Here is a 14,200-nt window from a genome sequence, read left to right as displayed (position 1 = left end):
AACAGAGAGTATAACAACATCAATCACTGCAAGTTAATAAAACATATATTTTTATATATAAAAAATTATGTATATATATTCAGCACACCTATGAGAAGTCAAACCAGTCAGCAGCTCTGCACACGAGAGACAGAGCCAATTCCACTTCAACTCTTCAGACTGACACAGTACGAAGAGTAAAGGAAGGCATAAACTAGTGACTGTGATAAGTATGGATGACGATGACTAAAGGCTGTGATCTCATTGAATACAAATATGCAAATTTTTTTATAAAGTATTGCTAAGAAATAAGAGGATTGCATTTTTTGTTTCAGTCAGTGGAAGTGATGATATATAGCAGCAGTCACACATTTTCTTTTCATCCTTTAGTTAAAGGCAGTTGAATTAAAATTGATTGCTATTTCTTAGCTGTTCCACTATTATTATTTTAACAGAACTTGCTATATGAAACTCACTATAATGTGTAGACATATTTCCAGAAAATTCAAACTTGTTCATATATTTAAAAATACACAACTTATATCAGTGCTTTCCAAGGTTCTTAAAGTTTGGTGTTCTGCTGAAGAGTACTGTATATAATTTTAAAGCTACAAAAAACCCTAGCAAGGACTTCTGAGTGACTAGTACAGCTGGGTTTGCTATACTTACATCAGCAACAACTGTCACAAACAAGAACAAAGGGGGTTTACATATTAAAACACAAAACAGTCAAGTGGTTTATTTGCAGTATTATTGAAGGTTTTTTCAGATACTAGTGTCCTTCATGAAGAAAGCTTAACATGTTTATCATGCTAAACTGCCAAAATCATCTGCAGTGTGTGGACTTGGCACAAAAATAAGCAGATGACGAGATTACAGGTGTCTAAGACAATTACTTCTCCTTCCATGGAACAATCTGAATGGTATTCCTTTTTGTTGCTTAAATGGCACAGCCCAGTTAAACATACCATGCAGCTGACTAAATAAAATCACCGTATTTTAGACTCTCCCATTACAATACACTGGTTTTGTTAACTGTAGTAAAAGCAGGGCGTAAAAGAAACATTAGCAAGAAAATGCACAAAGGTTATGTAATTTGCTGTTACTTATTAGTATCTTTTTACACATATTCCTCTTAAGTAAAGATTATCTATAGTAAATATGTAAACCAGGTTCTGTTTCTAAGCTTTTTTCTCCCCAGTATCTAACCTTTGCAATAACCATATTTGGTATATGGTTATTCCCTCCCTCAAGAGGGAATATATTTGAACTCAGTAAGAGGTTAACGATCTTTGTACATTTGCTTTTCAAGCTATAGACCACTACTGAGCATTATATTTTGTTTTGTTCCAGCTTGATCAAGGGAATATTGTTCGACAACACCATGTTCCTTAACAAGTTCTTTAGGAAGATGGACACATTAAAGACAAGGAAAAGATACTGCAGAAAAATGTCATGCATTTCATTAGAATTGTGATGACTGGAGCAAATGCAACATAAAATGAGAAGTCCTTAATCTCTTCAGGGGCATGTTGTTACCTACTTGTATCATTGTAACAAGCAATTCTAAACTGCTTATAACAATCCAGTGTAATTCATTTGCAGAACAAAAGACACTTCATTTGGAAAGCAGTTTAAATTCAGCCAAAAAAATGTGGTTGTTTATCCTGTAAAACCAAAGCTGTTACAGTGAAACTATACTAGTATCAAAACAAATACAGCACAATCATTAAAGTGGGGAGAAAGAGCCACATAGATAAGCAAAGTATTCAACCTGCAAACCAGGGACAAGGCAAGACAAATTTTAAAGGACAATTACAGAGAACACTGCCTAGAGTTACAATTCTCTTGGAGAAAAGTTGTTTGCTTAGCTCTATCATAGACTTCCTGATGGGCACACGAATATCAATAAAATATGAAAATACTAGTATTGCAGAAATATCATCATTCCAATTACTAAATCAATCACAATTCATGATAATTGTCAAAAACTGGGAGCTGGGTTATTGTCCAGACAAGACACACATGGAGAGAAATATTTGGAAGAGCAACTACAAGTGGCACAAAATTCCACTGCCCTCTCCCACACAAGCCCAAAGGACTGATATCCACTGAGAGCTGGTGATGGTGATGCAGAGGGGCAGGAGGAATGTTAACAATCTTCCCCTTTTGACCCACATCAAGACTGAGATCACAAAGCGGCTTTGCAGGGATGGAGTCCATGAAAAGAAATACAGGCCACACACAGGAAAGTATTCTGAACTGACACAGACTGATGCACGTGCATTCTTCTTTTTTTTTTTTTTTTACTTGTTTGATTTATGATACAATTTGAACAGTAGACTGTATATCTCATCTTCATATCAAAACTATTGTTGTTTTTCATGATACTTGATCAAACAGCTTCATTTAGGACTTACTGACCCCCTTACCGCTAGTCCCAGACTTTTCCAACCACTAAATCAAATGCAGTTAAACACATCACTATTTTTCATACCCTTTCAGAAAGATACTGTTTCCCGTGAGCTTCCCTAGTATGCAGGATTAGCTCCTACATGAGGATGACTGGAAAAGCATATTATTCTTCAGACTTGTCACATTGTTTCTGAATGCATTTAGCTTGCTACCTCTGACACCTGAGTTTTAAACAATACAGTGCTTATTTAATAAACATTACATCACAGAAATCAGAGGAAAGTCTCAATGTATTTACACAACGTTTTCTGCAGCAATGAAACCAGGTAGCAAAGCACCTGCCCTGCTCCCCTACCACTCCCTGCCACAACACTGCTACAGTCCATCTCTCCCCAACTACAGCAACAAAACACTTTTCAAAACTGCACTGTAAGCCACATCACCAAAATGACTAAAGGCTGAAGTTTAACCTGTATCAATATAAGGAAAAGCAATAACTTCAAGAACAAGAGTACCTTACTGAATTAAAGTCATTTCACAAAGTTGTATCAGAGGGAAGGACAACAGTAAATAGACATGTTTTTTAGCAAATGATTGCAAGCATCACCAGAGCACAGTAGATTTGACACACCAATGGGGGGGGGGGGGGGGGGAATAAAAAAAGAAAAGAAAAAACAATAAACAACAAAAAACCAGAAAAGATTAAGTTCCCTGTTGTGTTACACTGTTGGGAACTAAGGCACTGGAATGAGATGTTGAAGCTACAGGTTGAGTTCCCAACCAAGCATACAACCACCAAATCTAAGACCAAGCAAGACTCAGGTGGAGCCTTGTGAGGTACATATGCTCCTGAATATAAAAGCTGAGCACCTGCACTGGTTGTCGGTGTTCTACATCACAAATTTTTAAGAGGTGAGTTCTTGCCTTTTCCTTATTCACTGTAACTTGTTCCCACCAGAGACTCCTATCCCAGAGTAAGGCTGACCCATGCATTTGCAAAGTCATGGCCTGTGAAATGATTTGCCTTCTCAGACACATACGTATGTGCTCTCTCTACAGTACTTCTTTCAATAGGAGCAAGCAGAATATAGGCATAGAGAGGAATAAAATAGGAAATTGGCTCTGCCATCAGAGATTCAAAACATCGAATCACACCTATAGATCATTCACCTACAAAATGGGGTCATGTCTGTGGCACAAGTCATTACTTGTAAAAATGAATGTCACAGAAGGAGCAAGTCCGCATCCTGAAACATGCTGGACTTGTTCCCATCTTTGTCAGGTTGCAGGTACAGTACCCTAAGAATTTGAGCTGAATTCCCCAAATAAAGTAATGAAAAATTATGAGGCTGTGCAGAAAAAAAAAAAAAATAGAGAGGCAGCTTCTTATTCAACAGTGTGAATGTAATGAGGCAAAGTATGTTGTTACGGAGGCTGAGGTTAAAAAAAAAAGCAAGCTGCCTATGCTTCCACAGTCAGAGCACAGATCAGCTGCTCCACATTGTACTAGAAAGGACACTGAAAGCAAGAACTTTAGACATGTTGGTGCAGATTAAAAACCACTTGAAAAGTTTAAGGCCAGATACTCAGAAGCCACGTGGATATGTAACTTTCCCTAATTTAAAGTCCATCAAAACTTAAACACAATTGCTTAGTAGTTATTATGCCTAAAGTCTCCAACAACCTTAAGAGCAAGTCTAGGTGCATGTAATGTTCTCAGGTGAAGTGGTTACAGAGGCTGTTAAGAGTATCTTCCATCTTTGCCTTCTTTTACCTTACCACTTACCACACCTTGAAGGCCACTTGCTCCACAGTTCTGGGTGCTATATGTACCAGTTTATGTACCTCAGATATTACACAAAGGAGTCATATGAGTAGAGATATGGGGCAATAACATAATTGCTGTGCCTTAAATCTAAACTCTGGTGAGAGGTAGTCACTTACAGAAATGGCCTACAGTATCTACAAAACCAAAGAAAACCACAACCACCACTAAAATAAAACACATCGTGTAGTTTCTCTTTTAAAATACATTCTAGAACTCATACTGAGACCCCTCATTTTTTAAATTTTTAAAGGTAGTCAGTAAAATGTTTTCCTTTACAGAATAGCACTGAGGTCACTGGAGGGTAAGAAAGAATTTTAAGATTTGAAAAAGTTACCAAATTTATTCATTCCTATAGTTTTTCCTTCAAAGCTTATGAAGTCACTACTGCTCTTTCTGTTTTTGCCAAGTTAATTAACCTCTCCCTTAACACCCATCATATGATTATTACTATATGTTACTATTGTTACTTTCTAATATTATAGAATACTTCTACCTATAACTGGATGACTCTTCTTTAGAAGTCTTTTTTCTTTCCCTGAATGCAGTATTGATTGTTAGAACAGAAGGCCAGCTGACTCACCTTTTATGTTAAGTTTTTAGAGTTTTATTATGCCCCAAAGATATAATTTAAAGAGCATACTAGAGTCACTTAGCCTTGTATACTTCCCCCTCCCCATTCACAAGATTCATTCTCTACCTCTTCATCCAACCGCCTCAACAAACTTTACACATCAATCCCCAAAACACCTCCATGAATGTTTCTGTACTGCAGGACTGACTCTAAGCAGTCTGCCTCTTGGGATTTCTCCACAGCGCAAACAGTAAGCTCCAAAATAAGGGGAAAGAAGAAGAAACAAGGAAAATTCTAATGACTCAAATTAACTGTACTCACTAAGCAACACCTGCAGTTCTGCTGCTTACCCCACCCACCCACCATGAGCTTTGCCTTCCCATTACAAGAACCTGATTTTTGTGCTTTTAAAATTTATTGTGGCTTCACATATAGACCAGATTCATCTCAGCAAGGAAAGGAAAGGCTAAAACTAATTATCAGTTTTCCAGCTTTGTCAGATCTAGTCTCTGGTGTGACTGGGAGTTCTTTGCATAGTAAATCCAGCAATTTCAAGATGAATTTTCTTTGACCCAGTCCTAAAGCTAAACAGGTGTTTTGAGGAAACTGAATCTACACAGAAACTGCTCTGTTGCCTGAGGCTGTACTAAACTATTAGTGACAGAAATGAGTCTGAGATTACAGGGTGGAAAAGAAATTAAATAAAATCTCTCTCCCACATCCTGTGTCCATGGTGGGTGTGTGTGTGTGTCCCCACATGTGAGGACATGAAACTGAGGAGCAGATAATCTTTTAAGAGCGAGACATGCAACAAAAATCTACAGAATAGTAAATTCAGGCAAAGCCAAATAAGTCATTTGCATATAATATTTCTATGAAAATGGAGGTTTCCCAACACAAAGGACTTCAGACTACTAACTTTCAAATTCAGAAGAAAAATAGAGACATTAAAGACATTAAAGACATAAAGACATTAGAGCCTGAACATCTTCCTAATGCTAAGTAATTCCTCACCAACTGCATAATCGCCACCCTCAATACAGTAACAGGCAGAAATTCTGACTGCACCAAAAAAAAGGCAGAATAAATTCTGTTGATTATTAGGTCAAGGTGTGATCATTCATAACCTTTCCAATTTCTACTTTTTCTTAGAACAAACCAACTGTCATGGAAACTAGAGAATCCATATTCCTTTCTTTAAAATTATAAAAAACCCAATCACACACACTTAAAATATAGTGCTAGTAACAGCAGCATGCAAAGATCATAAAACTAACTCATATCTGTTCTATGCAAGTTCTCTGAAAATGACTTCTATTAGGATTGCTTTAAAAATGCTTTCCAAAATAGATGCTATATCACAGAGGTTTTGAAAACTAAAATCAAGTCTCTATGAAGACTGGGTAACAAACAAGCTCTCATATGACATGGATATGCTATCAACTATTCTGTCATTGCAGAATGTTACTTTAGTTTCTCCTACTAAAAGGAACTGTCATCACAACCTGTTTAAAATAATACGGATCAGTGCAGAAGCTTAGCCAGTTCTTGCTTTAGCACTAGCACACAGGGTGGATGGGAAGGTTTCAGCCCACAAATGCTCCCGACTACATCTACACAGAACTCCTTTCATTAGTTCATAACATTTTCTAAGTCATTATCAGACAGAATTGATAACAACTACTGATAAAGTCATGATGCATACATCAGGTATTATATGGAAACTTTGAGTAATTTCTCATTTGAGGGGCACCAACCTAAGCATGCCCTTGAAGAGTAACTTTCTGAATTTTAACAGGAGATTGAAGAAAATATGCTACATTTTTCTCTTCAACAAGACAGTGGGACCTGAAGTCTTAGATGGATTTAATAGAAGAAATTACAATATAATTAAGTAGCTAATACTAAATTCATTTTTGTGGGATGTCACAGAAAGGAAGGAAGAGTAGCCACTACTCCAGTCCTAAACAGGATGGATTTTCCTCAAGACTCTACTAAAACTAAGCAAGAGTGTAAGAGTACACAATCATCACGTGAACAACAAGGTAATGACTGACACAAGCATTCCTCAGAATGTCACCATCACACTAATCAACATTTTAATAAAGCAGTTTTCTTTGCTGTCCTCTTCATCCTCCTTACCCATTATTCTCAACCTGTAACATACCCTTTCTACATAGTCATACCGCATCCCAACAGCAAGATTGGCAGAAACATACAGTGCAAGCAACTAGTATTTGCTATGTATTTTATGTAAATGCTAATGTAATTCAACAGCTGAGACCAAGAGATACTAGCACCAGCCAGCATGCAGTACATGCAAGTTATCAAAAGAGTAGCAAAGTTCTGGCATTTCTTAACTACTGAAGACAAGAGCAACAGTTTGGAGTTCCTTCTTTTCCCCTCCTCCCTAGATTAAAACAAGTGAAAGCAATATTTTATTTCCAATTTTGGCCTAATTTCTCAAATTTTTCAGGGAACTAAGGAATGGAATCCAAGTACATTTTATCACATTAAAGAAAAAAATGTTTAAGACATTTTGGAGGGTTTGTTTTAGAAAATTCGAACTTCAAAACTCTCATTTTCCTCCTTGGACATGTCAGCATCATAAATACCTATTTAACATTATGCATTTCAGAATTCAAGCATAAAACCCACAGAAATTTTTTATATTACCCTCATGCCCCATGGTTCTATGCCACTCTCTGCTTCTCAGGAAAAAACTAACAAATGCCACAAGCTGTTTAAAAAAAAAGGCTTCCTCGGGCCAAGTTGTTGTCAAACTCCCTCAAAGAGCTAATGAAACTTTGCCCGATTAAAGATTGCAAAACCATGCTTTTCCCAGAACTAATGCAACATGCCAGGTCTTATTTTGGCATTCTGAGAGCCATGCCAACAGGCGTACCATTGCCAACAGCTTATCATGAAACCTAATGTATACGTGAAATATTCATACTTCAGACAACAGAGTGGCAAAAATAACTTTTAATGGGTAATCAACCACTGGATTAGTACGTCAACAGTTTTTACATGGTGTCAAGAGCACTGAATTTTCAGAAACATAGTATGTTGAACAGAACTTTGGAGTGGAGAAAAAAAGCAAAGTTAAACTGATAAAAATGTGTGATAAAACCAGAAGAGACAGCAGTGGCAGGAACTTGCCTGTATTGAACATTTGTCTAGAATTGAGACTCGGGTAGTCTGATCTGTGTATTACACAGCCAGGGAGTTTGGGGGCTTGGTGGGGAATTGTTTGTTTTTTTAACTGCAGAAGTTTTCAACGACTGAATAAAATTTAGGTTTATTATCGTTTTTCAGAGCAGCTATGTTTGCACTTGAGGTTTTACAGATCACAACTGGAAGTTTATTCTGTGAAATAAGTTTTCTACTTAAACAGTAAATTATTTTTGTTATGCGAGAAGAACACAGCTTTCATATTCGAACAGAGTTTGGGTTTTTTCTTCCCCTGCACAACAAGATGACAACTTAAGTGGCAAAAAAAGTACACAAGTTTCTAATTTCTAAAATTCAAAGTCTGTTCTCCTACAAGTCGTAGACAATGTCAAATATTCAGCACTGTAAATTGACTAGATATAAACACTACAGAAGAAAACACAGCACTGTCAGTGACCTACAAGCATAATTAACTTAGTTTTAGGTGTTGAGTTTTAGTGGTACTCAGTGTTGAGGCTCAGAACTGTCATAGCAAAAGAACTAAAACAAGAAAGTGCGTTCTATTCTTCCTGTTGCTTTTTAAAAATATAAACTTCTGAGCAAAACATTTTAGAATACATTGAAATGAAATAAAGAGCAGAGCCATTCTAATAATTAATAGCAAAGTAGTACAGTAATACAAAAATATCTTTAATAGAAAGTTATTTTCTTTACTATGCCATTACAACTTTGACTCCCTCTGCAAAGCTTAGAAGTTATCACAGGAAAAACTGGAAATAGAAATTAAAAAAGGAAAATATTTATTCACACATAATTATTCACATGAATTTGCACATCACTGCATTATAACAAATAGATCTCGTTATCTTATAAAAAAAGCAGCACATGGCCAATAAATTAGTATCCAGAAAAGATGGGAGAGGTGACAATTTTTTCAGTAACAAAAATCCCCAACTTTATCCTCTGGCAAGTATCATCAGAACAATAGCACATGATAGTACAGTATCATTTTGTAACTGAAATCAAGCAATGAGCATTAGCAAATTCCCACGGAAATTATCTAGGACATCAGAGCGAGATTTATGATGGCAGAAGAGATTCTTGTAAAGAACTCACTAAAACCACTGACTGTCTCAAAGCACGTCCCCATTTCCAACACAGGGCATTAATAGTGTCTCAAGGTCTGAGTATCTTACACACCTATCATCCTTTGAGGGGGGGAAAAAAAATTAATCAATGCATCACACAAAAATACACCCTAAACGTTTAGAGCCTGACCTAACAGTCTTCTCAAAACAATGGGAAATCTGCTGCCCTTGATGGTCTGAAAGATCAGAGTCCAGAGTACAAAGCTGAGTCCCCAACAGTCCTGAGGCTACTCGAAGCCCAAGATGTAACATGCACAGTTTTGAGACTGGGAACAGTCATCTCCTGTAAGGACTGTGCTTCAACACTTTCAACATAGCGCAGGTCACAACCTTTTAGAGTACATTTGAAAGCTGCCCACTTTGTGAACACAAAGGAGGCCACATTTTACCTGTTTATCCTTAAACCAACTATTCAAAGAGGAAACAAAAATGCCTGGAGTGGCGACACCACAGTAAGAAGTGCCATCTTCACATCCTAGGAGCTCTCCTTCAAACACAGGCCTCATGAAATGAAGTCATGGGCAGGGGGAACAGCAGCTTGCTGAGCCAGAACTTAGAGGACCTGACTGCCAGAGCAGTGCTTTACTTCCAGTTGATCAGTCCTCTTGGGGCATTAATTTACATTCCAGTTTAAAGCACGAACACTGGACAGATTTGAGGAAGAAACATGAGAAACGATAGCACTCTACAATGAAAGAGATAACTGGACAGAGAAAATGGGATATTAAGTGTTTCAAGTAGCTGCAAAAGTGGCGTTAAAAGCAGGGAGGTTTAATGATTCAAAAGATACCAACTTCACCAAAAAAATGAACAAAGGATAAAGCTTACTCACCCTTGATTAATTATAGCTTTGATCTTAGAGTTTTCAGTTTTAGTTTCAGGAAGTTTGGGCATACAGCCCACCCTCAAAAAAAAAAAAAAGCTGTAATTCACATTTATCACACTTTCCCAATGCCTTAAAACTTACTGGGAGAAGTGTCATTTTGCTGGTCAGACATTGTGTAACAGGCCCAAATGTGCTCTTTTTTTGCCCTGAGAACAGAGGTCTTCACAGTTAAAATTGATTATGCCATTTGTTTTCTGCGGGAAGAATGTCGGACCAGTCCGCTCACTCGTGACACAAGGCAGCATTTGTTAGAGCAATAAACAGAACGCGATCACATCGAACACCTAAGGGACACACAGCACGGCAGCAAAGCTCCTTCACCTGACCCTGTGGCCTCGGCTAACCACTGTGGAGGAGGAAGGATTGGGGAGAAAAACAACTCCCGGCCGTGGACACCCCTTTGATGCCCCCCAAGTGACAGGGTGTGGGCCAGCCACCACCTTCCCCCGCCGCGACCCGCTGGCCTGGGTTGGCGGCCGGGTACCGGGCGAGGATGGGGGAGACTCCAGCCCCCAAGCACATCACCATTTCGTGACCGAGGTGCGAAGCAGCCAGCCAGGCAACCAACGCACATGCAATCCGCTGACTCGTTGCCAGCGTTAACGCGGGCTCACGCTGCTTTTTTAAAAGATGTTTTTGCCATTTATTCCCCCTGGAGACTTGGAGCAGCGCGACCCTCCCGCCCGGAGCCGGGCGAAGAAGGAGGCCGGGCCCGGGGCACCCCTTCGCGGCCGCGACCAGCCTTCGCACCTCGGGGAGGGGGTGCCGAGCCGGCCGCTCCCCCCCCTCCCTCCCTCCCCCCCCTCCTCGCTGCCCCGGGGCCGGCGCTGACAGGCGGCGACCGTTAACGGCCGCGGCAGCGCGAGCCGCCCCCCGCCCGGTGCGCGCGCGCCCCGCCACACCAGCCGCCCGGGGCCGCCCGTCGGTGTCGCCGCGGGCAGCGCGGCGGGCGCTGGCCCCGCTCCGCCCGGGAGCGGCGAGGAGGAGGAGGAGGAGGGAGGAAAAGGGATCGAAGAACAGAAGGAGCCGCCGGTACCGGCGCCGCTGCCCTCACCCCGCCCGACGGCAGCGGTGCAGGCGCTGCGCGCTCACCTGGTCTCTGCCGCCCCGTCCCGCGGGACGGGAGGAGGAGGAGGAGGAGGAGGAGGAGGAGGCGGAGGCCATGTTGAGCGCTCCCAGGCACCTCTCCTCACCTCGCCCAGCGCGGGGGCAGAGCCGTCCCGGGCTCACCCCCACCGGCGGGCGGGCCTGCCCCTCACCGCCGCCCCCTCAGGTGGTGCCGAGCCCGGCCGGTGCCTCTCCTCCCACGGCGGGCAGGGCAGGGCAGGGCAGGGCAGGGGCGGGCGGCAGCAGCGCTCGGCTCCCGGCAGCCCGCTCCGGGGGCCGCCGGCGTCCCGTCCCGCCCCGTCCCGCCGCTGGGCAGCGGGGCGCGGCCTGGCGGGGGCGGCCCGCAGCAAGGTCTCCCCCCGCGGGAAAAGCGGGAGGGCGGCTGCTACCGGAGTACTTCGAAGGGCCAGGGAACACCTGCGCCCCGCCGGAGCCCCCCAGCCGCCACCGGGCCGGCCGCACCTGCACCGCGGCTCCCTGGAAGCGGCAGGCGGGGGGCCGCTGCTCCCTTCTGCGGGCAGATCGCTCCGGAGGATGCCGCCGGGGGAGCCCAGCTGAACTTGGTTAAACAAAACTAAGAAGCCAACCCAATCCTCTGCGCGGCATTAACGAATTCCCTACCACAGTTAAAGGGCTGCCGCTGGATTTCCATAGCCAGTGAGCCCTACGAGTGCAGTATCACAGAATCGTCTAGGTTGGAAAAGACCTTGAAGATCATCCAGTCCAACCATCAACCCAACATTAACAGATCCCAACTACACCATATCCCTCAGCGCTATGTCGACCCTACTCTTAAACACCTACAGGGATGGGGACTCCACCACCTCCCTGGGTAGCCTATTCCAATGCCTGACTACCTGTTCTGTAAAGAGTATGTTTACTATAATGCCAATTCGGAGTCGCTCGCATGTGAAAAGCGACAGGAGAATACCTCACACACGGAGCGCAGCCAGGAGCTGCTCGTAGGGATGCTGGTTAGCTGATACTCATACACGCTGGAGCCTGGCTGAGGCACTCCGGGGTTCCCCCCCTCCCCGTCAAAGTTGCCAGCTATGCCAACCTCACACCACGACCTGCTGCATTGATCAGACCACTAGTTCTGCTTCTACTTTTTCTTAGTATTAAAAAAATATTTTTATCGATCTTAATAGAGTGTGTTTTCACAGAATCACAGAATCATCTAGGTTGAAAAAGACCTTGAAGATCATCCAGTCCAACCATTAGCCTAACATTGACAGTTCCCAACTACACCAGATCCCTCAGCGCTATGTCAACCTGACTCTTAAACACCTCCAGGGATGGGGACTCCACCACCTCCCTGGGCAGCCCATTCCAATGCCTGACTACCCGTTCTGTAAAGAAATGCTTCCTAATATCTAGTCTAAACCTTCCTTGGTGCAACTTGAGGCCATTCCCTCTTGTCCTATCACTCATTACTTGGTTGAAGAGACTCATCCCCAGTTCTCTGCAACCTCCTTTCAGGTAGTTGTAGAGGGCGATGAGGTCTCCCCTCAGCCTCCTCTTCTCCAGACTAAACCACCCCAGTTCCCTCAGCCGCTCCTCGTACGACATGTGCTCCAGACCCTTCACTGGCTTCATTGCCCTTCTCTGGACACGCTCGAGTCATTCAATGTCCTTTTTGTAGTGAGGGATCACAGGACTTGAAACCATAAACATATTGTAAAAGAAATTAAGATTATTTTAGTTTTGACTTAAATGACTTTATGGTCATGTTACTTTTCCTCCCCTCTCAAAATCCCATTCTGGTGCACCAACCTATTTTCCTATTTTCATCAGAACTTGATTTACCAGTTAGCAGCAGTTAAACATGACAAATGCTATCAAGCACTAATTTACCTAGAAATATTGCTGATAATGGCTTAATCCAGTTACTTTTTACTACCACGGGCCTTAGTGCTGTAGGTATAATTTACAAAGTGAATACCCAGCTGTATAAACTGACTATAGGTGTTTATACATCTTTGTGATACTTGTGCAACTAACTGCTTGTCACTCTCACTAGAAAGTGTATGCTTTTTTCTTTGTATATAGAGCCAAATAAAAATATTTAACCAAAGACCTTGCCTGTGTCTCATATGCAGAAGTTAATTCCCCAGAACGTCTTTATCCCTCTTATTTTGGATGTGACTCATTTCCTCAGCCCACTCAGGTAACCAGAGGAGATGGGAAAAAAAGGATCACAGCCTCCATGTTAGCTAAAAGAAAGCGTGAAGCAGGGTTGGTCACGTCTACCAAGGAGGGGTACTGTCGCTGGCAGTGGCAATTAGCAGCTCTGTGGCTGGGCCACATGCTATTTTTATATAACTCACATACCACACCATCACTGCATACCACCTTCCATCACTCTTTGGGAAGGAAACTATAAAAACTTAAATGGAATTTGCAGATTGTAAAAAAAAATAACACCTTAAAAAGATCATTTTTACTTGAAGCAAAAAGTGTTTTGTAATTCTACTCTCACAATTGATAGGAGGAGGAATTTTTAAACAAATTCGAATGTGATGTGTACACGGAAATCCAGAGTCCATTTCCACAGGCTTACATACCTCATTTGTCTCATCTGGAAGAGTATACCTTCTTTTTGGCAGCTGGAATGATACCCAGAGGGAAGAAAGACTTCTCTTACTTCAGGAGAGGTTTCAGGTCAGACTTCCCTGACAGAGGTTTGGAATTTAAATGTGCTATTGCAGTGCATTTGATCTGATAGAGCATAGTAGCAGGTGGTTGTTGTAAGATGAAAAAGGATAAACAGATAAGGAGCACAGAGAAAACCTGAGGTAATTGGAAAAAAGAGTATTATTTGTTGAAATGAAACAGCTATACCAGCAAACAGATTTTTAGCTAGTGTAATTGTCTGCACCCGAGGAGGGTTGCTAATAGAGTTATATTGCTACAGCTATACTGATAGGGCCTTAAATTTGGACAAACCCCATGGGAATGGAGCTTGAGATTGCCTTGTTCAGCTGGAGGGCTCTGCTAACCAGCACTCCCCATTTACCTGCTCGCCTCTATCAGGGCTGGGAGCTGAACTCCAAATGCAACTCTGAACACACCTCTCCTGCTCTCATACA

The 14,200-nt window shown here is 42.0% G+C and overlaps 1 protein-coding gene across 1 annotated transcript in view; it reads right to left on the bottom strand.

Moving 5' to 3' along the window:
- Positions 1–11,236, bottom strand: part of ANK3 (ankyrin 3) — a 379,686-nt gene extending 368,450 nt beyond the window's left edge. Inside the window, exon 1 of the mRNA XM_074874343.1 lies at positions 11,094–11,236. Within this exon, the coding sequence (XP_074730444.1) occupies positions 11,094–11,165 (72 nt within the window). The 5' untranslated portion in view covers positions 11,166–11,236. The remainder of the gene's footprint in view (positions 1–11,093) is intronic.
- Between the last annotated feature and the right edge of the window lie 2,964 nt (positions 11,237–14,200).

The sequence above is a fragment of the Strix uralensis genome, chromosome 7 (genome assembly GCF_047716275.1).
Source record: "Strix uralensis isolate ZFMK-TIS-50842 chromosome 7, bStrUra1, whole genome shotgun sequence".
NCBI classification, from domain to species: Eukaryota; Metazoa; Chordata; class Aves; order Strigiformes; family Strigidae; genus Strix; species Strix uralensis.
Note: the sequence above shows the minus strand (reverse complement) of the source record. Positions and strands in the feature narration are given on the sequence as shown.